General features: G+C 53.0%; 3 protein-coding genes across 4 annotated transcripts in view; all 3 read left to right on the top strand.

Annotated features, from left to right (window-relative positions):
- Positions 1-12,431, top strand: part of PCOLCE (procollagen C-endopeptidase enhancer) — a 35,325-nt gene extending 22,894 nt beyond the window's left edge. Inside the window, exons 2-9 of the mRNA XM_066593911.1 lie at positions 3,106-3,214; positions 7,746-8,004; positions 8,085-8,209; positions 8,372-8,508; positions 9,119-9,459; positions 9,539-9,616; positions 9,729-9,902; positions 12,214-12,431. Of these exons, the coding sequence (XP_066450008.1) occupies positions 3,106-3,214; positions 7,746-8,004; positions 8,085-8,209; positions 8,372-8,508; positions 9,119-9,459; positions 9,539-9,616; positions 9,729-9,902; positions 12,214-12,344 (1,354 nt within the window). The 3' untranslated portion in view covers positions 12,345-12,431. The remainder of the gene's footprint in view (positions 1-3,105; positions 3,215-7,745; positions 8,005-8,084; positions 8,210-8,371; positions 8,509-9,118; positions 9,460-9,538; positions 9,617-9,728; positions 9,903-12,213) is intronic.
- A 5,074-nt stretch (positions 12,432-17,505) lies between these two features.
- LOC136610496 (uncharacterized) lies at positions 17,506-20,488 on the top strand. Its single transcript, XM_066589728.1, has 4 exons — positions 17,506-18,262; positions 18,354-18,713; positions 18,779-19,708; positions 20,475-20,488. The coding sequence occupies exons 1-4, from the start codon at positions 17,506-17,508 to the stop codon at positions 20,486-20,488; spliced, it is 2,061 nt and encodes a 686-aa protein (XP_066445825.1).
- Positions 20,238-26,244, top strand: MOSPD3 (motile sperm domain containing 3). 2 transcript variants are annotated; one of them, XM_066593910.1, is made up of 6 exons: positions 20,238-20,290; positions 20,475-20,696; positions 20,770-20,845; positions 20,926-21,131; positions 24,368-24,532; positions 25,856-26,244. In XM_066593910.1, exons 2-6 carry the CDS (start codon positions 20,519-20,521, stop codon positions 25,885-25,887), a joined length of 657 nt encoding a protein of 218 aa, XP_066450007.1. In that variant the 5' UTR covers positions 20,238-20,290; positions 20,475-20,518; the 3' UTR covers positions 25,888-26,244. The 2 variants fall into 2 exon arrangements, with proteins under 2 accessions (XP_066450007.1, XP_066450006.1); XM_066593909.1 differs by having other exon boundaries at positions 20,273-20,362.
- Positions 26,245-27,008: the final 764 nt, after the last annotated feature.

Raw genomic sequence — 27,008 nt, 5'->3', positions numbered from 1 at the left:
TCTCCGTGTATTTAGGTAGTTGATTCCTGGGTCTCCCGGCGGCTCTGGTGATTCCTGGGTCTCCCGGCGGCTCTGGTGACTCCCGACTTAGCACCTCGACGGACTCCCGACCCAGCACCTCGACGGACTCCCGACCCAGCACGTCGACGGACTCCCGACCCAGCACGTCGACGGACTCCCGACCCAGCACGTCGACGGACTCCCGACTCAGCACGTCGACGGACTCCCGGCCCAGCACGTCGACGGACTCCCGGCCCAGCACGTCGACGGACTCCCGGCCCAGCACGTCGACGGACTCCCGGCCCAGCACGTCGACGGACTCCTGGCCCAGCACGTCGACGGACTCCCGGCCCAGCACGTCGACGGACTCCCGGCCCAGCACGTCGACGGACTCCCGGCCCAGCACGTCGACGGACTCCCGGCCCAGCACGTCGACGGACTCCCGGCCCAGCACCTCGACGGACTCCCGACCCAGCACCTCGACGGACTCCCGACCCAGCACCTCGACGGACTCCCGACCCAGCACCTCGACGGACTCCCGACCCAGCACCTCGACGGACTCCCGACCCAGCACCTCGACGGACTCCCGACCCAGCACCTCGACGGACTCCCGGCCCAGCGAGTCCCGCAGCCCACAAGGCACATCCTCTGAGGGGGCCGCACCAGTCTCTCCTCCTGCATCTGGCCTGATAATCGCCAATGTGCTAAAAGCAATTGCTCGGCCCTCACAGAGAAAATTGATGCCTTGCAGTCATACTTCAGTCTATTGTGGGCAGACATCCAAACGCTGAGGGAACGCAATGCAGAGGTCGGGATGTGAGTCTCTACCCTAGAAGACACTCTCAGACTGGGTGAAAACCCTCAACTCCAGCTTCACTGTGCAGCAGAAGAAGTTGGATGACATCGAGAATCGCCTGCGCCAATGCAAACTCAGATTGATAGGATTGCCGGAGGGCGCCGAGGGCAGAAATCCCTGAGACTTACTGCGATTGCTCCTCAAGCAGGTGTATGGTCCAAACACCCTGTCGCCCCTATTCTGCGTTGAAAGAGCTGACCGTATCCCATCTAGAGCCCCCTTATAGCCAAACTGCTCAATTATAGGGACAAAATCCTGGCACATAACCGTGAGAGAGATCCGCTGAAGGCTGCAGGGCAAATAATCCGTATTTTCCCAGAATTCTCCTTAGAGGTGCAGCATTGGCGAGAAAAATTCACAGAAGCAAAGAAGGTGCTGCGCTCCAAACAGCTTGTTTACTCCATGTTATACCCGCTAGGCTGAAGGTGATCCAAGACAATGGCTCCTATTTCTTCGAGACCCTGGGGGATGTCCTAAACTGGCTCGAACAAAATTGAATTGTGGTAAAAAAGTTCTTGCTGCGGCCAACCAGCTAATATCTCTGCACTGCAAATGCTGAGGGGGAGGGTTCATGATATTTTTGGGGATGTTGTGCCAATTAATGTTACCGATAGTAGTTCTCAGCTGATCAAATTTTGCTTTACTAAAGTTTAGTTTGTTTGTCGCTCCCTGATAAGGCTTCTTATTGAATGACAGCTGGATGTTGATTATATTGTGGTCACTGTTCCCCAAGTGCCCCTCCACCTGCACCCCCATGATTCTGTCCGGTTTGTTAGTTAGTACTAAGTCCAGAGTGTCCCTCCCTCTCATTGGCTCCCGCACAAGTTGGTTCAGGTAATTATCTTTAATTGATCTGAGGAACTTATCACCCCTGTGAGATTTGCAGGTCTCGTTTTCCCATGTTATATCCGGATAATTAAAGTCCCCCATGATAATTACTTCGTTGCGGTTTGACACCTCTTCTATCTGCCTTAGTAGTAAGGTTTCAGTTTCTTCTGTTGCTTTTGCTCGTCTATAGAAGACCCCTATCAGGATTTTGGTATTTCTTCCTCCCTGTATTTCTACCCACAGAGATTCCACATATTCAGCTCCTGCCCTTATTGGTTCAAATGATTATGATGTCATCAATCGAGCAGAAGTACTAAGAAAAGATAAAAAACCGCTACCTGCGCTCGGCGTGGATTACTTCAGGAAACATTTACAGTTTTTATTGCGACGCGTTTCGGCGTATACATGCCTTTTTCAAGCAATACAAACATGCACAGACTTAAATATATTTTGTAAATAACTTACCATTGAGGCGTCCGCCCTACGTACCGCTCGGTACTCTGTGACTCTGGGTCAGCTCCTGGTTATCTAGCTTCTTTGCTGCCCCAGACATCTCTCCAGAATCCATTGGATCGCGGACTAAAAGCCGATTGACAAGCAAACCTGGACAAACGGGTGCCAGTGGGATCCCTCAAACCAGGGTTAACCCACCGTGCATCGGGTGAGTGAGATTTCACTTTCCATACCGTTTAGTGTTTTTCTGGCAGCACAAGGCGCACGTCTAATTGATCTATCTACAGTTATCAATGTAGTGGAAGTCGGCCAATGGTTTGCTGGAGGCCAGGAAGTCACTCTCCAATTTTGCCATGAAAAGGTTGGCATATTGCGGTGCCATTTTACTGCCCATGGTGGTTCCAGTGAGTTGCAGGAATATGTCTTTGCGAAAGGAGAAATAGTTGTAACACGGATTCAGAGACGACCCCATGGGCCTCAAGGAGCTCCTGGCAGGCAGTCTGTCCATCTTCATGGGGAATGTTGGAGTATAAGGACTCCACATCCATGGTGGCCAGGATGGGACCTACGGTTGACAGTTTGTTCAGTAGGTCCGTGGTGTCCTGCAAGTAGCTGGTTGTGTTCCTCACCGGTGGTTTGAGGACACCTTCCACCCATCCTGAGGTTCCTTTAGTGAGGGTCCCACACCGTAAATAATCGTCCTGCCTGGGTTGCTAGCTTTGTGTAGTTTGGGAAGCATGTAGAATACTCCAACCCGAGGGTTCTCCGGTATCAAGGCGAAGAGTCTTGTAGAGGTCACATGACTGTGTGCCAGTGTTTATGCCCCTGTTTGCACCTGGGCTCAGTATTAGGAGGGAGTTCACATACTTTTGGTGATATAGTATACACAGGGGCAACCGTTCTCCAGGATGGTTCTTGGTTAGACTGCCCGCAGTCGTCTATTGCATCATCTGCTCCTCTATCCGCAGGCCGGAGTTTCTATGTGGTGGAGACATCAACGGAGAATCCGGCTACATTGCCAGCGAAGGATTTCCAAGCAATTACCCTCCTAGTAAGAAGTGTGTGTGGAAAATTACGGTAAGAGCGCTGAGAGACTGCTGGCGAGAGTCACGTCAGTGCGCCCGAGCGTCATGTGAGCGTGCAGAGACTTAGGCCCCCTTCACACGGGCGTATGCGATTTGCACACGCATGACCATAACGTTTTTGCGGAACGAACTATCCTTCTAGCGCGTGCTTCGGCGTATTTTATGCTACGTTTTCCACCTGGAAGGCATGATCACTGGCACGCAGCAAGTAAAGACGCACAGATTGAAATGACCAATTAGTCTAATGAGTTCCAGGTGCGTTCCTTTCCCAGCAGAAGTACGCAGCGTATCACACGCGCATTTGTGCGCCCCCCATTGGGGACCTTTGGAATAATCAAGCGTGCTGCATTTTTTATGGGTGTGACCGAAATGCACAGGAAAAAATGCAGATGTGAATGAACCGAATGACACCAATGGGCTCTATAGATTGTGGGCGTAAGATGTGCGCATACAAATACGTCCGTGCCAATCCGTGTTGGTACCTTTGGATCTGCAGATTCGCACAAGGACCAGTCCCCAGGCGTTTGGTACAACTCACCCCGCGGTGTTTTTATCTATTTCCATCCAAGATAAGGGATCTATAGAGACCAGCACCACCTATAGATATGAGGACCAACTTAAGACACAGGGAACATTTATAGCTATAGGGACCACACAGAGACATAGGGACCATCTATATATCATCTATATATCATCTACAGACATGAGAACCATCTATAGATACAGGAACACCTAGAGACACAGGGACCATCTATATATCATCTATAGACACAGGGACCATCTATATATCATCTATAGACACAGGGACCATCTATATATCATCTATAGACACAGGGACCATCTATACATCATCTATAGTCACAGGGACCATCTATATACCATCTATAGCCACAGGGACCATCTATATATCATCTATAGCCACGAGAACCATCTATAGGTACAGGGAACACCTAGAGACACAGGGACCATCTATATACCATCTATAGACACAGGGACCATCTATATATCATCTATAGCCACGAGAACCATCTATAGGTACAGGGAACACCTAGAGACACAGGGACTATCTATATACCATCTATATATCATCTATAGACACGAGAACCATCTATAGGTACAGGGAACACCTAGAGACACAGGGACCATCTATATACCATCTATAGACACAGGGACCATCTATATATCATCTATAGCCACAGGGACCATCTATAGATACGGGGAACACCTAGAGACACAGGGACCATCTATATATCATCTATAGACACAGGGACCATCTATATATTATCTATAGCCACAGGGACCATCTATATATCATCTATAGCCACAGGGACCATCTATATACCATCTATAGCCACAGGGACCATCTATATATCATCTATAGACACAGGGACCATCTATATATCATCTATAGCCGCAGCGACCATCTATAGATACAGGGAACACCTAGAGACACAGAGACCATCTATATATCATCTATAGCCACAGGGACCATCTATATATCATCTATAGACACAGGGACCATCTATATATCATCTATAGCCACAGGGGCCATCTATATATCATCTATAGCCACAGGGGCCATCTATATATCATCTATAGCCACGAGAACCATCTATGGATACAGGAACACCCAGAGACACAGGGACCATCTATATATCATCTATAGACACAGGGACCATCTATATATCATCTATAGCCACAGGGACCATCTATATATCATCTATAGCTACAGGGACCATCTATATATCATCTATAGCCATGAGAACCATCTATAGATACAGGGAACACCTAGAGACACAGGAACCATCTATATACCATCTATAGCCACAGGGACCATCTATATATCATCTATAGACACGAGAACCATCTATAGATACAGGGAACACCTAGAGACACAGGGACCATCTATATATCATCTATAGCCACGAGAACCATCTATATATCATCTATAGCCACAGGGACCATCTGTATATCATCTATAGACACAGGGACCATCTATATATCATCTATAGACACAGGGACCATCTATATGTCATCTATAGCCACAGGGACCATCTATATATCATCTATAGACACAGGGACCATCTATATATCATCTATAGACACAGGGACCATCTATATATCATCTATAGCCACAGGGACCATCTATATATCATCTATAGACACAGGGACCATCTATATATCATCTATAGACACAGGGACCATCTATATGTCATCTATAGCCACAGGGACCATCTATATATCATCTATAGCCACATGGACCATCTATATATCATCTATAGACACAGGGACCATCTATATATCATCTATAGACACAGGGGCCATCTGTATATCATCTATAGCCACAGCGACCATCTATATATCATCTATAGCCACAGGGACCATCTATATATCATCTATAGCCACAGGGTCCATCTATATGTCATCTATAGCCACAGGGACCATCTATATATCATCTATAGCCACAGGGACCATCTATATATCATCTATAGACACAGGGACCATCTATATATCATCTATAGACACAGGGACCATCTATATGTCATCTATAGCCACAGGGACCATCTATATATCATCTATAGCCACAGGGACCATCTATATGTCATCTATAGCCACAGGGACATCTATATATCATCTATAGACACAGGGACCATCTATATATTATCTATAGCCACAGGGACCATCTATATATCATCTATAGCCACAGGGACCATCTATATATCATCTATAGACACAGGGACCATCTATATATCATCTATAGCCACAGGGACCATCTATATGTCATCTATAGCCACAGGGACCATCTATATCTCATCTATAGCCACAGGGACCATCTATATATCATCTATAGCCACAGGGACCATCTATATATCATCTATAGCCACAGGGACCATCTATATATCATCTATAGCCACAGGGACCATCTATATATCATCTATAGCCACAGGGACCATCTATATATCATCTATAGACACGAGAACCATCTATAGATACAGGGAACACCTAGAGACACAGGGACCATCTATATACCATCTATAGTCACAGGGACCATCTATATATCATCTATAGTCACAGGGACCATCTATATATCATCTATAGCCACGAGAACCATCTATGGATACAGGAACACCTAGAGACACAGGGACCATCTATATATCATCTATAGCCACAGGGACCATCTATATGTCATCTATAGCCACAGGGACCATCTATATGTCATCTATAGCCACAGGGACCATCTGTATATCATCTATAGCCACAGGGACCATCTATAGATACAGGGACCACCCAGAGACACAGAGACCATCTATATATCATCTATAGCCACAGGGACCATCTATATATCATCTATAGCCACAGGGACCATCTATATATCATCTATAGACACGAGAACCATCTATAGATACAGGGAACACCTAGAGACACAGGGACCATCTATATACCATCTATAGTCACAGGGACCATCTATATATTATCTATAGTCACAGGGACCATCTATATATCATCTATAGCCACGAGAACCATCTATGGATACAGGAACACCTAGAGACACAGGGACCATCTATATATCATCTATAGCCACAGGGACCATCTATATATCATCTATAGACACAGGGACCATCTATATATCATCTATAGACACAGGGACCATCTATATGTCATCTATAGCCACAGGGACCATCTATATGTCATCTATAGCCACAGGGACCATCTATATATCATCTATAGCCACAGGGACCATCTATATATCATCTATAGCCACAGGGACCATCTACATATCATCTATAGACACGAGAACCATCTATAGATACAGGGAACACCTAGAGACACAGGGACCATCTATATACCATCTATAGTCACAGGGACCATCTATATATCATCTATAGTCACAGGGACCATCTATATATCATCTATAGCCACGAGAACCATCTATGGATACAGGAACACCTAGAGACACAGGGACCATCTATATATCATCTATAGCCACAGGGACCATCTATATACCATCTATAGTCACAGGGACCATCTATATATCATCTATAGCCACAGGGGCCATCTATATATCATCTATAGACACAGGGACCATCTATATATCATCTATAGACACAGGGACCATCTATATATCATCTATAGACACAGGAACCTTCTATATATCATCTATAGACACAGGGGCCATCTGTATATCATCTATAGCCACAGGGACCATCTATATATCATCTATAGACACAGGGACCATCTATGTATCATCTATAGACACAGGGACCATCTATATATCATCTATAGACACAGTGACCATCTATATATCATCTATAGACACAGTGACCATCTATATATCATCTATAGACACAGTGACCATCTATATATCATCTATAGACACAGGGACCATCTATATATCATCTATAGACACAGGGACCATCTATATATCATCTATAGACACAGGGACCTTCTATGGACCATCTAATGTCTGGGAAGTGATTGTCAGAAGTCCCTGCTGGTGATGAATATGACTGCTATCTCTGCAGGTCCCAGAGGGTCATGTAGTCATCCTGTCGTTCCGCTTACTGGACATGGAGTCAGATCCCAGCTGCCGCTATGACTACCTCAACGTCTACAATGGCCATGATACCAGTTCCCATCGCCTGGCTCGAGTGTGCGGGACGTTCCGGCCCGGGGCCCTCGTCTCAACTGGCTCCCACATGATGCTGGAAATGGTGTCAGATGAAGGAACTGGGGGACGAGGCTTCCTGGTCTGGTACAGTGCTGGAGCCCCCCAACTAACTGGTGAGAGCGCCCCCTGCAGGCAGTGGAGACATGGAGGGTAATACAGCACACCTTGTAACCCTACGATATCTGTATTACAGACAGTTTGCTATGTGGGGGGAAGTTTGAGAAGCCCCAAGGAAGTATAACGAGCCCCAACTGGCCTGAAAACAATTACCCCAGCGGCGTGAGCTGCTCGTGGCACATTGTGGCCCCAAGAGAACAGGTGAGAACCACCTCCTGGACCCGCGGGTCAGTCCACACGTGGTAAGTAGGTGGACAATAACGGTCATGGAGGGTGTGGGGCAGCTGGTCATGATGTACCCTGACCCCAGCCGGGGGGCAGAGGTCTTATGACGGGCACCAACCCTCGTCTTCCATCTCTCAGATAATTGAGCTGTCATTTGGAAAGTTCGACATAGAAGAAGACAGTTACTGCCGTTACGATTACTTGGCTGTGTTCAACGGTGGAACATCAGACAACAACCATCAAATTGGGAAATTCTGCGGAGACGCCCCCCCAAAGTGAGTATGGGAGAGGAATCAACTCATTAGAATTATCTGGGGTCTGAACGCAGATGTAAAGGGGTCCCATGGGGGTCGAAATCACCTCATGCCATCTAACTGTAATGAAAGCCTGCACTGAGCCCTCATAAGGTCGCCGACCCACCAGCGAGAGCGAGGGAAGACGCACGATTATGGGACCAATCATTTGGAATGGTTTCATATTCATTTGCGATTTTTTTTTTTTTTTTTCACTCAAGCCTCGCAGCGCTAAGAAAAATCAGCGTTATCGCTCATTGCTTTCAATGGGGTCGGCCTCAGCAGTGCCAGCTCTATTAAAGACATAGGGAGTAGAACGCTAGGGGGTAGGAGCCCGAATTCCAATATGGCGGCGCGTTCAGGGCGGGGAAACACCAAATGAGGACTACTACCGCCATTGTGTCTAGTCCCTACACGTAGCTCAGAGCCGCCCCCTGCTGCTGGAATACTGTGTGACAGGATGAAAGCCCACAAGAGATAAGATGCCACTGAAAGTAATATCCATATCAGTCACCTCCGACGGCCCAGGATACACGTGTTCTCATATGGAGGTCCTGCTGGGACCAACTGTGTCTCTGCTTACCTCTTCCAGGACGCTCTACTCTGATGGCAACGAGATCCTGGTCCAGTTTGTCTCCGACCTCAGCGTCACGGCCGACGGGTTCGAGGCCACCTACAGGATGAAGCATGCTTCGGAGGTGGTGAAGACCGCAGAGATGAAACCCACTACCAGTACTGTCGCCCGCCCAGCTGGAACAAAGGCGCCCCCAAAACCCAAGCCCACCCCAAAACCCACATCCAAACCCACCCCAAAACCCACATCCAAACCCACCCAAAAGCCCATCCAGAAACCCAAAGCCAAACCTAAACCTACCAAAGCTGCCAGCACTGCAAAGCCAAAAGTCCGAGGGACGGCATCGCCCACAGCTGCAGGTGAGAGGGTTCCATGTGTGACTGGGGGCGACACGGTGGTCCGGTAGACCCTCATGAGTCTTGCTTCTGTTTGTTTTAGGGTCAGCCGCTGCCAAGTGCCCTGAGAAGTGTCGTAAGACCGGGACATTAGGAAGCCATTTCTGTGCCAGTCAGTTTGGTAGGAACATTGGGGGGGTCAGAGTCGGGGGGCACTTTTCGGGCAGTACTATACCAACACGTGGGATGCGAGTCAGGTGACCTACAATAACCTCTGTCGCTGCTTCTCATAGTGCTGACTGGGACTGTGGAGACCCTCGTTAAAGGAGAGGTGGGGCGCACGTTGCTGGCCACGATCACCATCAACCAGACGTACAAGGAAGGAGAGATGAGCATCCAAGACGATGGGACCACAAAGAGCGTCCAGATCATAAACGAGTGCCCCAGGTGCCCCATCCTAAAGAAAGGTATGTACAGGGGACAGAGCGATGTGCTGCAGATCTAGCGGTCAGTGGTGTAATAATCTGCAGGATATATCACTATGAGGAGGTAGAGAGGACAGAGCGATGTGCTGCAGATCTTTAAAGAGGACAGTGCTGTAATAATCTGCAGGATATATCACTATGAGGAGGTAGAGAGGACAGAGCGATGTGCTGCAGATCTTTAAAGAGGACAGTGGTGTAATAATCTGCAGGATATATCACTATGAGGAGGTAGAGAGGACAGAGCGATGTGCTGCAGATCTCATGGGGTCAGTGGTGTAATAATCTGCAGGATGTATCACTATGAGGAGGTAGAGAGGACAGAGCGATGTGCTGCAGATCTAGCGGTCAGTGGTGTAATAATCTGCAGGATGTATCACTATGAGGAGGTAGAGAGGACAGAGCGATGTGCTGCAGATCTAGCGGTCAGTGGTGTAATAATCTGCAGGATGTATCACTATGAGGAGGTAGAGAGGACAGAGCGATGTGCTGCAGATCTCTAAAGAGGACAGAGGTGTAATAATCTGCAGGATATATCACTATCTGTCAGGAGGTAGAGAGGACAGAGCGATGTGCTGCAAATCTAGAGGTCAGTGGTGTAATAATCTGCAGGATATATCACTATGAGGAGGTAGAGGGAACAGAGCGATGTGCTGCAGATCTCTAAAGAGGTCAGTGGTGTAATAATCTGCAGGATGTATCACTATGAGGAGGTAGAGGGGACAGAGCGATGTTCTGCAGATCTCTAAAGAGGACAGTGGTGTAATAATCTGCAGGATATATCACTATGAGGAGGTAGAGGGGACAGAGCGATGTGCTGCAGATCTAGAGGTCAGTGGTGTAATAATCTGCAGGATATATCACTATGAGGAGGTAGAGGGGACAGAGCGATGTGCTGCAGATCTCATGGGGTCAGTGGTGTAATAATCTGCAGGATGTATCACTATGAGGAGGTAGAGAGGACAGAGCGATGTGCTGCAGATCTCTAAAGAGGTCAGTGGTGTAATAATCTGCAGGATGTATCACTATGAGGAGGTAGAGGGGACAGAGCGATGTTCTGCAGATCTCTAAAGAGGACAGTGGTGTAATAATCTGCAGGATATATCACTATGAGGAGGTAGAGGGGACAGAGCGATGTGCTGCAGATCTAGAGGTCAGTGGTGTAATAATCTGCAGGATTTATCACTATGAGGAGGTAGAGAGGACAGAGCGATGTGCTGCAGATCTAGAGGTCAGTGGTGTAATAATCTGCAGGATATATCACTATGAGGAGGTAGAGGGGACAGAGCGATGTTCTGCAGATCTCTAAAGAGGACAGTGGTGTAATAATCTGCAGGATATATCACTATGAGGAGGTAGAGAGGACAGAGCGATGTTCTGCAGATCTCTAAAGAGGACAGTGGTGTAATAATCTGCAGGATATATCACTATGAGGAGGTAGAGAGGACAGAGCGATGTGCTGCAGATCTCATGGGGTCAGTGGTGTAATAATCTGCAGGATATATTACTATGAGGAGGTAGAGAGGACAGAGCGATGTGCTGCAGATCTCATGGGGTCAGTGGTGTAATAATCTGCAGGATGTATCACTATGAGGAGGTAGAGGGGACAGAGCGATGTGCTGCAGATCTCTAAAGAGGACAGTGGTGTAATAATCTGCAGGATATATCACTATGAGGAGGTAGAGAGGACAGAGCGATGTGCTGCAGATCTCTAAAGAGGACAGTGGTGTAATAATCTGCAGGATATATCACTATGAGGAGGTAGAGAGGACAGAGCGATGTGCTGCAGATCTAGAGGTCAGTGGTGTAATAATCTGCAGGATGTATCACTATGAGGAGGTAGAGGGGACAGAGCAATGTGCTGCAAATCTCTAGAGGTCAGTGGTGTAATAATCTGCAGGATGTATCACTATGAGGAGGTAGAGAGGACAGAGCGATGTTCTGCAGATCTCATGGGGTCAGTGGTGTAATAATCTGCAGGATGTATCACTATGAGGAGGTAGAGAGGACAGAGCGATGTTCTGCAGATCTCATGGGGTCAGTGGTGTAATAATCTGCAGGATGTATCACTATGAGGAGGTAGAGAGGACAGAGCGATGTGCTGCAGATCTCATGGGGTCAGTGGTGTAATAATCTGCAGGATATATTACTATGAGGGGGTAGAGAGGACAGAGCGATGTGCTGCAGATCTCTAAAGGTAAGTGGGTAATAATCTGCAGGATCACTATGTATTCAGAGGCAGCGATGCTCTGCAGGAATAACTGCTATGTGGCACTGAGTATGTTTGTTTCCGCAGGCTCCAGTTATCTCTTCATGGGGATGGTGGACGAGGTCGGACGTGGCAGGATCGTTGGCGACAGTTTTGTCATCGGTTACCGTCCGCAGCAGCATCAGATCCTCACTGGCATTGCCAAGAAGCCCTGCTAGTACCGCCATGGTGCTGCCCGTCTCCTCACCGTGTCGCTTCGGCCTCATCCGCCATATTGTCAGCTGTAATAAATAAACCCCAAACCACATTGTGCCATTCTGTCAGAGCGTCACGTCACTGTAGGTCTACCTGAGTGGCTGATAACAGAGAACAGCAGTGAATACTGCTAATAACGCCCCTTTTACATAGCACGATAATTGTGCCGTGATATATCACTGATCATTCTGTGTAAAGAGGGCTTGTGTGGCTGAAAACAGAGAACAACAGGGAGCGCTGCTACTGAGGGTAATTCTATGCTCTTCCAATGCTGATCAGGAAGGTATTGTTTCTCCTTAAGGAGAGCACCTAGACGGTGGGAGGAGACTTATAAGGCCCTGCAAGCTGCTCTGGGAAATATGCAAATGAAAAGATGGAACCATACCTCATCAGACTTTGTAACTTTCCAATAGGTGGCGCTGCAGAGGTGTTGCTCTATCCCCCCATGTTATCACAGCTCTGTTAGATGCCTCTGGCCAACTGGAGTGTAATAACATATATACATGAGTCAGGAGATCTGAGAAGGTCCTCCAGCCTGGAGACACCGGCCGCTCTGGTAGATGCCGAGCTGTGTGCCATAGCTGCAGAAACTGACAAAGGCTATGAAGGCGGCGCTGGACGTGGAAGAGTGGCCTGTGTTGTGGGTGGTAGTATTACAGTGCGGATTCAGGGCATGGATGCAGCAGAAGGAGTTACAAAATGCTACAACATTTATATACACTCTTTGTAAAAAAAAAAAAAACAATCCCGATCCTCGAAAAAAAACCTCCTGCAGCTCCATCTCAGGCAGATCTGTGGATGATGGGAGTTGTGGTGATCAGATGAAAGGGAGGAACCTCTTATAGGCCCTAAAAGTGGTTCCCCCCTTGGCCTATAAGAGGTTCCTTGTGTGTAGTGACCTCTTCTTCCGCTTGTGTAGAGCTTGTTGGCCACTAGACGCAGAGAAGAGATTTCACCCCGTTACCAGAGGGGGGCGCATTATTGGGATGTGAGAAGCTGGATGGTCGTATCGACGAATTATCCCCCACCGGGCTGTTCTGACCAGACTGTTAGGAGGTGTTGGGACCAGTGGATGGGGGCACACAAGGTGATCAGGCTTAGGACGCCCCCTACAGACCACCAGTAGAGAGGAGCATCTGACCAGACTGTTAGGGGGTGTTGAGACCAGTGAATGGGGGCACACAAGGTGACCGGGCTCAGGGCGCCCCAGACAGACCACCAGTAATGAGGAGCATCTGACCAGACTGTTAGGGGGTGTTGGGACCAGTGGATGGGGGCACACAAGGTGACCGGGCTCAGGACGCCCACTACAGACCACCAGTAGAGAGGAGCATCTGACCAGACTGTTAGGAGGTGTTGGGACCAGTGGATGGGGGCACACAAGGTAACCAGGCTCAGGACGCCCACTACAGACCACCAGTAGAGAGGAGCGTCTGATTAGACAGGGGGTGCTGGGACCAGTAGAGGGGGGCACACAAGGTGACCGGGCTCAGGACGCCCCCTACAGACCACCAGTAGAGAGGAGCGTCTGACCACACTGTTAGGGGGTGTTGGGATCAGTGGATGTGTGAGAGGACACAAGGTGACTGGGCTCAGGACGCCCCCTACAGACCACCAGTAGAGAGAAGCATCTGACCAGACTGTTAGGAGGTATTGGGACCAGTGGATGGGGACACACAAGGTGACCGGGCTCAGGACGCCCCCTACAGACCAACAGTAGAGAGGAGCGTCTGATAGTCCGACAAGCACCAGCAGCTCCAACTGTTTCATTGTCCGCCATTCAGAGACAGGAGGCGCCATTGTTATTGTTACATCCATGTAGCGCACTTAACGCCACGCCTCAGCAGGGACGCAAGATGGTATGGCGTCCAAACAGGACCCGCTGACTGGAACACCAAAGGAATAGTGAACTAGACTCACGGGCAGACATAACATTGGGACTGACAAACGAACAAAACACTCACCTTACATACCTGCATGCATAACCAGATGGAATAGCTATCACATGTGCAGGGTATTGGTTCATGAATTGGCCAAGTCACTTAAACCTGCAAGCCCGCTTCAAGGGTCCTCGTTGTCTAGCCGGTCCCAACTCCAACGAGGCAACATCCACATGACGCCTGCCTGCAAGCAGGTCGATCATCCCGATAAGGATGGCCCCGTGCTAGAATCTAACTCGCCCAGAGATGGTAAGCAATCCACAGCAGGACAGGAAATAGTTCATACCAACACACTAGGGATACCATGCAACACAGAACAGGGCTGTTGATACCTCATGCCTGGCCACTTGTGCAGACCCATAGAACACACCACTGTTCATACACATATATACTGAACATGCCAGTTCACACCTGATGTCCGGCCACCTGCACAGACACTGAGCAATGCACTGTTAACACCTATACAGACAACACAACAGGCATGCAAGAAAACAGAACCCTAGAGTGAAGGGATGCCAGCTTCCTCTTGCAGAGAGGCTGGTATATATGTGCAGCAGACCGGTGGAGATTGGCTGGCTGGAGAACACCACAACCAGGCTGTACAATTATTCTACACCTGTGAAGGTGTGCTCCTTGAAACCTGTAGTACTACAGGTCCCAGCAGCACAACCTAACAGTTACATCCCTGTGTCTGCCAGAACCATTTCCAGGTGCTTGACTGAAGGACATTTGGTCTCACGGCCCCCATTACATGTACGGCCTCTGACACCCACCGTCGTCTCCATCTGCCGTGGACTTGTGAAAGATGAAACTTGACGCTACAGAGTGGAACCGGGTTCTCTTCAGCAACAAATCCAGGTTTAGTTTGGGCCCTGACGACATGTCTGGAGACCTCGGGGTGACAACTCCATCCTGCCCCCACTGCTGGTGGGATGGTCCGGGGGGGCCATCACACAGTCGGTCCCCAGTGGTACAGGGGGCAATGACAGCTCAGCGATATGTTCAGGACATCCTGCAGCCACATGTGTTCCTCTCATGGCGGCGTCCAGCAGGATAATGCTCGGCCGCACACACAAGGGGGTCACAGGAGCCCCCACAACATGGTCACACCTCTGTGGCTGCCCGGTCACCAGGTTTATCACCAATAGAACATGTATGAAACCATCTGGGACGCCAACTACCACAGCCGACGAATTACATGATCTACAGGGTCAGTTATAAAAAATGTGGAGCGATATACTGCAAATTACCATACAAAACCTGTACGCCAGCCTGTATCACATCATGTATCCAAGCTAGAGGTGGTAAAACAGGGTACTAGACCTTCCATGCCCCCCGTATCACATCATGTATCCAAACTAGAGGTGGTACAACAGGGTACTAGAGCCTCCATGCCCACCCGTATCACATCTAGTATCCAAACTAGAGGTGGTACAACAGGGTACTAGAGCCTCCATGCCCGTCCGTATCACATCTTGTATCCATGCTAAAGGCGGTCCAACGGATACTAGAGCCTTCATGCCAGCCTGTATCACATCATGTATCCAAGCTATAGGGTGGTACAACAGAGTACTAGAGCCTTCATGCCCGTCCGTATCACATCTTGTATCCAAGCTAGAGGCAGTACAACAGGGTTCTAGAGCCTCCATGCCCGCCCATATCACATCTTGTATCCAAGCTAAAGGCGGTCCAACAGGGTACTAGAGCTTTCATGCCCGACCGTATCACATCTTGTATCCAAGCTAGAGGCGGTACAACAGGGTACTATAGCCTTCTGTATAAATGTATTTGTTTCTACTACTTTCTGCCAGCAATGCACTAGTTAACCATGCTCAGTGCTCACAGCACAGCTGCAGCTTAGATGGCAATCACCTTCCTATTTAAGGGAGCTGGGAATCCTCCCTCTTTGCCTCAGTATTGATGTGTGTTTGTCTCAGCACACCCCGCACACCCCGGTCGCCTGTTACAGGGCTGCTTTATCCTGTATCTGTTTATTCTGTATGCTCTTTGCCTTGTGCTTCAGCCTGTGTGCGCTTGTCCGTTTCCTCCAGTCTGTGCATCGTCTCTGTGGTAGTCAGTCCTGTTCTGTGTGCCCTGTGTTTTGTACATTGTCCCTGTGTCCTGTCAGGGATAGTTAGCCCCGAGGTTCCAGCGTGGGGCCGTTCTTATCAGGACGCCTACCCTGCTTTTAGGCAGGGGTCTTCCCATCCTCCTGATTTGCTAAGGGCAAGATTCCTCTGACCGCTGGGGTCGGCAGCCAGGCTGGTTGGTGAGCACAGTGGGTCTACTTCCGCTAGCTATGGATTCCACTGACCCCGCCTGTGGGGGTATTTCAGACTTGTTCCAAGAGTTGGTTCAGCAGTGAGATCGCCAAGAACAGATCTTGTCTTATTTGTACAATCTGAACGCTTGCCTTAACTCCTTATCTCTTCTGACGCAGCGGTACCGCAGTCTTCTGTCGCAGACGCAACTCCAGCCCTGTTCCCACAGTCAGCTCCTGCGACTTGATCTGGTCCGCGATTATCTGCCTCCCCGCTACGAGGGAGATCCTGGACAGTGCCGTGGGTTTATTAAGCAGTGCTCATTACACTTCTGGCTGTTGTCTCACCAGTTTCCCATGGACCGCGCCAAAGTGGCTTTCATTAGGTTTCACCTCTCCGGACAGGTGTTGGCCGGGGTGAACCCTCTCTGGGAGAGAGACGATCATGTGGTCAATAACCGAAATATATTTGTGAAGACGTTCCGGAGGGTGTTTGATGAGTCTGGCCGTACTATTTTAGCTTCCTCACTGGTTAGTCTCGTGGGGCAATCCGTTATGAAGTTTAGAAGCCTGGCCTCAGAGTTGGGTCCCCCGCACCTCCGTGTGATAACACCTTGTACACCACGCCTCCCTGTGATAACGTCTTGTACACCACGCCTCTGTGTGATAACCCCTTGTACACCACGCCTCTGTGTGATAACCCCTTGTACACCACGCCTCCATGTGATAACCCCTTGTACACCACGCCTCCCTGTGATAACCCCTTGAACACCACGCCTCCGTGTGATAACGCCTTGTACACCACACCTCTGTGTGATAACCCCTTGTACACCACACCTCCGTGTGATAACCCGTTGTACACCACGCCTCCATGTGATAACCCCTTGTACACCACGCCTCCCTGTGATAACCCCCTTGAACACCATGCCTCCGTGTGATAACGCCTTGTACACCACGCCTCTGTGTGATAACCCCTTGTACACGACACCTCCGTGTGATAACCCGTTGTACACCACGCCTACGTGTGATAACCCCTTGTACACCACACCTCTGTGTGATAACCCGTTGTACACCACGCCTCCCTGTGATAACCCCTTGAACACCACGCCTCAGTGTGATAACCCCTTGTACACCACGCCTCAGTGTGATAACCCCTTGTACACCACACCTCCGTGTGATAACCCGTTGTACACCACGCCTCCGTGTGATAACGCCTTGTACACAACGCCTCCGTGTGATAACGCCTTGTACATTACGCCTCCATTTGATAACCCCTTGTACACCACGTCTCTGTGTGATAACGCGTTTTACACCGCGCTTCCGTGTGACAATGCGGTGTCCCCAGCTCCTTTGTGTGATAACCCGGTGTCCCCCGCGCCTCCGTGTGACAACGCTGTGTCCCCCGCACCTCCGTGTGACAACCCGGTGTCCCCCGCACCTCTGTGTGACAACCCGGTGTCCCCCGCACCTCCGTGTGACAACCCTGTGTCCCCCGCACCTCCGTGTGATAATCCGATGATCCTCGCGCCTTCTTGTGATAACGCGGTGCCCCCCACACCTCCGTGTGATAACGCCTTGTACACCACGCCTCCGTGTGATAACCTGGAGTCCCCGGCGCCTCTGTGTGACAACGCGGTGTCCCCTGCTTCTTGTGTGATAACCCGGAGTCCCCCACGCCTCCGTGTGACAACGCGGTGTTCTCCGCGCCTCCAGGTGATGACCCGGTGTACCCCGCCCCTCCAGGTGATGACCCGGTGTCCTCGCACCTCCAGGTGATGACCCAGTGTCCCCCGCCCCTCCAGGTGATGACCCGGTGTCCCCCGCCCCTCCAGGTGATGACCCGGTGCCCCCCGCCCCTCCAGGTGATGACCCGGTGTCCCCCGCCCCTCCAGGTGATGACCCGGTGTCCCCCGCCCCTCCAGGTGATGACCCAGTGTCCCCCGCCCCTCCAGGTGATGACCCGGTGTCCTCTGTGCCTCCAGGTGATGACCCGGTGTCCCCCGCCCCTCCAGGTGATGACCCGGTGTCCCCTGACCCTCCAGGTGATGACCCGGTGTCCCCCGCCCCTCCAGGTGATGACCCGGTGTCCCCCGCCCCTCCAGGTGATGACCCGGTGTCCCCCGTGCCTCCAGGTAATGACCCGGTGTCGTTCCCCCCGCCCCTCCAGGTGATGACCCGGTGTCCCCCGCCCCTCCAGGTGATGACCCGGTGTCCCCCGCCCCTCCAGGTGATGACCCGGTGTCCCCCGCCCCTCCAGGTGATGACCCGGTGTCCCCCGCGCCTCCAGGTGATGACCCGGTGTCCCCCGCCCCTCCAGGTGATGACCCGGTGTCCCCCGACCCTCCAGGTGATGACCCGGTGTCCCCCGTGCCTCCAGGTGATGACCCGGTGTCCCCCGCCCCTCCAGGTGATGACCCGGTGTCCCCCGCCCCTCCAGGTGATGACCCGGTGTCCCCCGCCCCTCCAGGTGATGACCCGGTGTCCCCCGCCTCTCCAGGTGATGACCCGGTGTCCCCCGCGCCTCCAGGTGATGACCCGGTGCCCCCCGCCCCTCCAGGTGATGACCCGGTGTCCCCCGCGCCTCCAGGTGATGACCCGGTGTCCCCCGCCCCTCCAGGTGATGACCCGGTGTCCCCCGACCCTCCAGGTGATGACCCGGTGTCCCCCGCGCCTCCAGGTGATGACCCGGTGTCCCCCGCCCCTCCAGGTGATGACCCGGTGTCCCCCGCCCCTCCAGGTGATGACCCGGTGTCCCTCGCCCCTCCAGGTGATGACCCGGTGTCCCCCGCCTCTCCAGGTGATGACCCGGTGTCCCCCGCGCCTCCAGGTGATGACCCGGTGCCCCCCGCCCCTCCAGGTGATGACCCGGTGTCCCCCGCGCCTCCAGGTGATGACCCGGTGTCCCCCGCCCCTCCAGGTGATGACCCGGTGTCCCCCGACCCTCCAGGTGATGACCCGGTGTCCCCCGCGCCTCCAGGTGATGACCCGGTGTCCCCCGCCCCTCCAGGTGATGACCCGGTGTCCCCCGCCCCTCCAGGTGATGACCCGGTGTCCCCCGCCCCTCCAGGTGATGACCCGGTGTCCCCCGCCCCTCCAGGTGATGACCCGGTGTCCCCCGCCCCTCCAGGTGATGACCCGGTGTCCTCGCACCTCCAGGTGACGACCCAGTGTCCCCCGCTTCTCATATTTGTAAATTTGATTACTTCTTTTAAAAAAAAAATTTTAAAACAACAATGTCAATAAAGAAAGATTATTTTTAAAAACTGCTGAACGCACCAATCTAATTCAGCGGGGCCGTGGGAGGGAAAAATTGTGACAGGGTTCTGGCGCCCTCTGCCGGTACTTTATGGCCTCTGACAGCCACTGAACGCGTCACGTGTTCAGTGGCCTCGGCAGCTTTCTGTCTCCACGACGGCGTCCACTTTACGTCAGACTTTTGTTTGTCGGCGAATGGACTTTGGTCTCTGAGAAAATGGCGGCCAGCGCAAGCACCCCGCGCGTGATCACAGACACGTCGTGGCGGTAGGCGGTGCTCTGCCCTGTCGCCAAGGAACGCGAGCAGCTGCAGAGGACTGGTGGCGTGTCCTCCAATCACAGCGCTAGGAACGGGGTGCCGCCCTCTTACTGTGGATGCGTTTCCAGGCAACCGAGTGACAGACGTAAGTTTTGGCCAATGGGAAGGGTGGAAGGAGCCACCAGGAAGCTGCAGGTAACAGCTGCCGGGGCTCCGCGGTGAGCGGCTGGAGCTGCTCTGTGACGTCAGCGGCTGCGCTGCTCATACGTAATATAACACTCTGTGAGCCCATCCACTGCTGTGACGTCATCTGTGTACACCGGGCGCTGATGACGTCACCCCCACATGGGTGTTGCTGATTTCTGTCATCTCTCTGCAGGCTCTCAGGAATAGCCAGGGATGTGATGTCATCGCTGTGTCGCCATGCAGAGGGGGGCGCCAGGAAGAGGTGAGGAGCCGGAGCGCAGACCGGTGGCTGACCCCCCCTCGCTGCCCGTCTTCGTCTTCCCGCCGGCTCTGGACTTCTACGCCGATGAGCAGTCGAGCCACAAGCAGGTGCTGACCCTGTACAACCCCTTCCCCCGAGTGCTGCGATACAAAGGTAGGGGGCGCCGCCGTCGCGGTCTGTAGACTGGCGGCGTCCGTGGTGACATCACCGTCTCTTCTGTCTGCAGTGCTGTCCACGGCGCCGCTGCGCTACACGGTGGTGGATGCCGAGGGGCTGGTCAAGCCAAACTCCTGCATTGACATGTGAGTGCGTGGCCGCGGTGCAAGAATTGGCGCGGCTCTCGTGGCTTTTAACGCCAACCTTCCCCTCCATCTTCTCGCAGAGTCACGCGGCATCGGGACATCCGCGCCCGGCTGTACGGCACCACAGACCGCTTCCGCGTGGAGGTGTGGGAGGAGGGCGGAGCACGAGGCGTCATCGGGAGGAAGGACATCACCGCCGCGCTGCACGCTGCCAGACCCCAAGCCAGAGCAGCACCAGATGCCGCACAATGGCGGCCGCCATCCCACCTCTTCTCCATGCGACAAGGTAGGAGGGGAGGGTCATCCAGCGCCCGCCCGACCTCCAGCCTGCTCTCCGCTGCGCGCCCCGCCACCTACACCAATGACTCTCTCTTCTCACATCCATCTCCACCTCTGGTCCCTCCCCCCTCTCCCCTCCCCCCAGGGCTCGGTCCTCGGCCCCCTCCTCTCCTCTTCCCCTTGCTGTTGGGGTCCCCCAGGGCTCGGTCCTCGGCCCCCTCCTCTCCTCTTCCCCTTGCTGTTGGGGTCCCCCAGGGCTCGGTCCTCGGCCCCCTCCTCTCCTCTTCCCCTTGCTGTTGGGGTCCCCCAGGGCTCGGTCCTCGGCCCCCTCCTCTCCTCTTCCCCTTGCTGTTGGGTCCCCCAGGGCTCGGTCCTCGGCCCCCTCCTCTCCTCTTCTCTTCTCCTTGCTGTTGGGGTCCCCCAGGGCTCAATCCTCGGCCCCCTCCCCTCCTCTTCCCCTCCTCTTCCCCTTGCTGTTGGGGTCCCCCAGGGCTCGGTCCTCGGCCCCCTCCTCTCCTCTTCCCCTTGCTGTTGGGGTCCCCCAGGGCTCGGTCCTCGGCCCTCTCCTCTTCTCCTTGCTGTTGGGGTCCCCCCAAGGCTCGGTCCTCTGCCCCCTCCTCTCCTCTTCCCTTTGCTGTTGGGGTCCCCCAGGGCTCAATCCTCGGCCCCCTCCCCTCCTCTTCCCCTTGCTGTTGGGGTCCCCCAGGGCTCGGTCCTCTGCCCCCTCCTCTCCTCTTCCCTTTGCTGTTGGGTCCCCCAGGGCTCGGTCCTCGGCTCCCTCCTCTCCTCTTTTCTTCTCCTTGCTGTTGGGATCCCCCAGGGCTCGGTCCTCGGCCCCCTCCCCTCCTCTTCCCCTTGCTGTTGGGGTCCCCCAGGGCTCGGTCCTCGGCCCCCTTCTCTCCTCTTCCCCTTGCTGTTGGGGTCCCCCAGAGCTCGGTCCTCGGCCCCCTCCTCTCCTCTTCCCCTTGCTGTTGGGGTCCCCCAGGGCTCGGTCCTCAGCCCCCTCCTCTCCTCTTCCCCTTGCTGTTGGGGTCCCCCAGGGCTTGGTCCTCGGCCCCCACCTCTCCTCCTCCCCTTGCTGTTGGGGTCCCGCAGGGCTCGGTCCTCGGCTCCCTCCTCTCCTCTTCCCCTTGCTGTTGGGGTCCCCCAGGGCTCGGTCCTCGGCCCCCTCCTCTTCCCCTTGCTGTTGGGGTCCCCCAGGGCTCGGTCCTCGGCCCCCTCCTCTCCTCTTCCCCTTGCTGTTGGGGTCCCCCAGGGCTCGGTCCTCGGCCCCCCACCTCTCCTCTTCCCCTTGCTGTTGGGGTCCCCCAGGGCTCGGTCCTCGGCCCCCCACCTCTTCCCCTTGCTGTTGGGGTCCCCCAGGGCTCGGTCCTCGGCCCCCTCCTCTTCCCCTTGCTGTTGGGGTCCCCCAGGGCTCGGTCCTCGGCCCCCTCCTCTCCTCCTCCCCTTGCTGTTGGGGTCCCCCAGGGCTCGGTCCTCGGCCCCCTCCTCTTCTCCATCTACACAGCCCCTTTTGGACAGACTATCAAGAGATTTGGCCCCCAATGCCACCTCTACCCTGATGACACCCAGCTTTACACCTCTGCCCGTGACATCTCTGCACCCTTTGTCCAAAACATCACCTGTCTGCCCGCTGTCTCTAACACCATGTCCTCCCTCTTTCTCCAACTTAACCTCTCAAAAACTGACCTCTTTGCCCTTCAGCCCTTCAGCCCTCCACCGTACATCACCTCCTCCTATCCGTACCTCACCCAGCCGGCACACTGCAGACCACTGCACGCCGCCGTACGCCACCCAGCCGGCACACTGCACGCCGCCGTACGCCACCCAGCCGGCACACTGCACGCCGCCGTACGCCACCCAGCCGGCACACTGCACGCCGCCGTACCTCACCCAGCCGGCACCCTGCAGACCGCCGTTCCTCACCCAGCCGGCACCCTGCAGACCGCCGTACCTCACCCAGCCGGCACCCTGCACGCCGCCGTACGCCACCCAGCCGGCACACTCCGATCCGCTAACACACTCAGACTAAACTCTGCTCTAATACAAACCTCCCATGCTCGCCCCCAGGACTTCCCCAGAGCAGCACTCATCCTCTGGAACGCTCCACTCCATCCGGACAATCCCCGAGGCACAGAACTTCAGGCGCGCCTTAACCCCTTAATGATGCGTGACTTTTTTTTCTATTTTAGTTTTTTGTCTCCCTCCTTTTTAAAAAATGGTAACTCCTCCATTTACGCCGTCGCTGTATGAGGGTTGTTGTTTTTTGCAGGACGAGTTGTATTTTTCTCTGGTGCCATTTATTGTACTGAAAACAAATTATAAGTGGGGAAAAAAACGATATTCCACCATCTTTCGGTGCGTCTCGTTTCTACGGCGCACAAACTGCAACAAACATGACCTGATGACGTTATTCTACGGGCGGTGCGATTACTAAGATGCCGGACTTGGAGAGGTTTTTTTTTGTATTTATTTATTACTTTTTTTTTTTTTTACAATAATTTTCTGCCGCCATCTAATAACTTCTTACATTCTCCGTCGCCGTCGCTGTGCCGGGCGCGTTTCTTGCGGGACGTCCCGCAGTTTATGTTGGCACCATTTCAGAGTACACACGACTTTTTCATCACTTTGTATTGCGTTTTTTTTCTGGATGACTGAAAAAGTGCATTTCTGGCGTTCTTTATTTATTTTTTCGGACGACGCTCACCGCACGGTAAATAATGCGCTACTGTAGATCGGACTTTTACGGACGCGGCGACACCAAATATGTATTTTTGTTTTACGAGTTAGATTTTTTAAATTATAGATCCGGCAAAAGGAGGCGATTTAAACTTGTAAAACTTTTTTTTTCACAATTAGTGAAAAATTGGGGGGGGGGGGGGGGGGGGGGGGGGCAGGCATACGGGACCCCGAAACATCGGTCGGGGCATTTAAGGGGTTAATAGCCGTGTGCAGCAATTGCCCATGGATACCAGCTGTAATAAACAGCTGACGCCCGCCCTGTATGAAGAGAGGTCGCCCCATCATCTTCATCCATGCCCCGACGCTTCAGGACGTTGATGTACGCCCTGGAGCGGGAAGGGGTTAAAGAAGCATACCCAACCTCCTGATTTCCCCCCCCCTTCCACTCGCCTATGGTGTCCATCTCCTCCACCACCGCCGTCTGTCTCCAGATAACCGTACACCACATGTAACTGTCTTGTCTATACAAATACAGATTATTGCCCTGTGTCTCTTGTGCAGGCAGCCCGCGCCCGCTGTCCCCCGGCCTCTTCAGCCTCTACGTCCTGGTGGGGCTGACCGCACTGCTGGTGCTGCTGCTGCCGCTCCACGGAGACCCCCGCAGCCTCCTCCATGACCACCTCCATGTCTCCGTCGTCCAGAAGCTGGTCGCTGCCTATGTCTTGGGTATGTCACGGCGTTTCTTCTTCTCCAGTCACATCCGGAGCTGCAGCCATATTCTACATCATGTCTAATACTCTAGTCGCAGTGGTACATTATGTCTTCTACACCAGTCACATCCAGAGCTGCAGTCACTATTCTACTGGTACTTCATGTCTTCTACTCCAGTCACATCCAGAGCTGCAGTCACTATTCTACTGGTACTTCATGTCTTCTTCTCCAGTCACATCCAGAGCTGCAGTCACTATTCTACTAGTACTTCATGTCTTCTACTCCAGTCACATCCAGTTTGCTGACAGACACTTCCATATTAAATTGAGTTCCCATAATGGCCTTTGGCTTTCTTGCCCCCCTGTCGTACAGCCCCTAGAGGAAGCGCTACATCTCTTGTCATCCTCTATCTATATCAGAAGAGTTGTGCATGCAGCTCTGGAGGTGATTTGAGCATTGTGAGAGCCGCGTCAGGTGAGACCTGCTCCACACAGAGCTGCCGCGGACGTCGGGTGAGACCTGCTCCACGCTCCCGTGAGTGTCGGGTGAGACCTGCTCCACGCTCCCGTGAGTGTCGGGTGAGACCTGCTCCACGCTCCCGTGAGAGCTGCTGCGGGCGTCGGGTGAGAGCTGCTACTCGCTCCTGTGAGAGCTGCTGCTGGCGTTGGTTCCTCCTGATGCTGGAAGCCCTTGTGAGAGCTGCCACGGGCGTCGGGTGCCCGTGCTGCTGGAAGCCCCTGTCAGAGCTGCCACCGGCGTCTGGTGCCCGTGGTGCTGGAAGTCCCTGGGTGAGCTGCTGCGGGGCATCAGGTGCCTGTGCTGCTGGAAGTACAGGTATCTGAACCAACTCTTAAAAAAAGCAGGGTTTGGAAGTCATCCTAATGTCACAGCCGGCTGCTAGTGACCGCCGCCGTAATCTGGGGGAGAGGACTCGCTTCTGTCAGACATTTATGACATGGCTTGTAGATACCCCATAAATGTTCGAGCTGGGAGTGGGGGCTTGTGCCAGGACGTGGCGGACTCTGGCCAGCCCGTACAATGGGGTGGGAGTCGGTTTTACTGAGCAGCATTCTGTACGAGAAGGCACTCCCTGCTCTATGGCATCTCTAATATGGCAGAGGAACGGGGCGCCCATCATGGCACGACCCCTTTAACTCGGGTCCCGTAGCTCTTTGTCCTTTCTGCAGCTCTGGACGTGAGGGGCGGGTGCAGTCTAGGGTGGGAGACTTGTGCATTTGGTGTCCACAGCCCGTGGACCGGACGCAGGATCAATATAGTGGGGGAGGGGTAGTAGCGTGGGGCCCCCTTTGCTGATCTTCTCCCCCTCTATTCCTGCAGGCCTCCTCACCATGGTTTTTCTCCAGGCCTGATGGGTGGATGATTCGTGGCAAAGAATGTGACTTATCCCTGAAGCTGCGGGCGGGATACGGGATCAGCGCCCTGCAGCCCATCACTACTGGCGGTGGACACTTGCTGGGCTTGGCAGCAGATACAAGAGACTCATGGATTGTAAGCTCTGTGGACAACAGAGAGCAAAGGCTGCAGAGTATGTGACCTTGGCTCAAGCGGTGTACAGAAGTGGGAACAGTTCTGCAGAGCATTGCCCCCCCCCCCCCCCCCCCCCCTTGACCCTTTCATGTAAATATTGGAAGGTTCCGTCTCCGAGCGTTTTCTACGTGTATGTAGCGTCTTACAGAATAAAAGCAGCGATCCTGCTGGAAACACGAGTGGAAGAGAGGAGCCGTTCACAGCAGGCTGTAAAGTGAGACACCTCTGCTGCCATCTACTGGTCACTATAAGAACTAGAAGCATGCTGAGGGCTCATTCCCAGGGGGCGTGCAGTGCGGTCTGTCAAAATTGTGCATAATCCCTGCAGACGGGCGCAGCGATGGAAGGGGCGCCTCGCCTGGCATACGGAGCAGGATGGGACTTGCTGCAGTTATGGCCTCGCAGGTTTGACCACGCCCATGTAAAGCCGGACGGTTTAAGCTCTTTGTATTACGCAGTGCGGAATATGTCCGGGCGGTGAGCTCATCTCTCGTCCATGTATGCAGGCGGGCCTCAGACTGTAATACATGGCGTTAGACTCCTGAGTGCGCCCGCCGTCTGTGTAATCGGGACGCAGGGAATGCTGCTGCTGCCGCCGGACATCATCGCCCCCCGTCAGCCTCTGGGGCTAGGGCCCCCGGGCACAGCAGCCGGGCACCCCTCCTCCTATCAACACTGCCACACAGTAAGGGCTTAGTCCGTATTACGCACATAATACTGACCGTACAAGTCGCGGTGATCTGCAGTCTGTATTACGCACATAATACAGACCGTACAAGTCGTGGTGATCTGCGGTCCGTATTACGCACATAATACAGACCGTACAAGTCGTGGTGATCTGCGGTCCGTATTACGCACATAATACAGACCGTACAAGTCGTGGTGATCTGCGGTCCGTATTACGCACGTAATACAGACCGTACAAGTCGCGGTGATCTGCAGT

Source organism: Eleutherodactylus coqui, chromosome 2, assembly GCF_035609145.1.
Source record: "Eleutherodactylus coqui strain aEleCoq1 chromosome 2, aEleCoq1.hap1, whole genome shotgun sequence".
In the NCBI taxonomy this organism is placed as follows: Eukaryota; Metazoa; Chordata; class Amphibia; order Anura; family Eleutherodactylidae; genus Eleutherodactylus; species Eleutherodactylus coqui.
The sequence above is the reverse complement of the archived record's forward strand: the minus strand, read 5'-3'. Positions and strand labels throughout refer to the sequence as shown.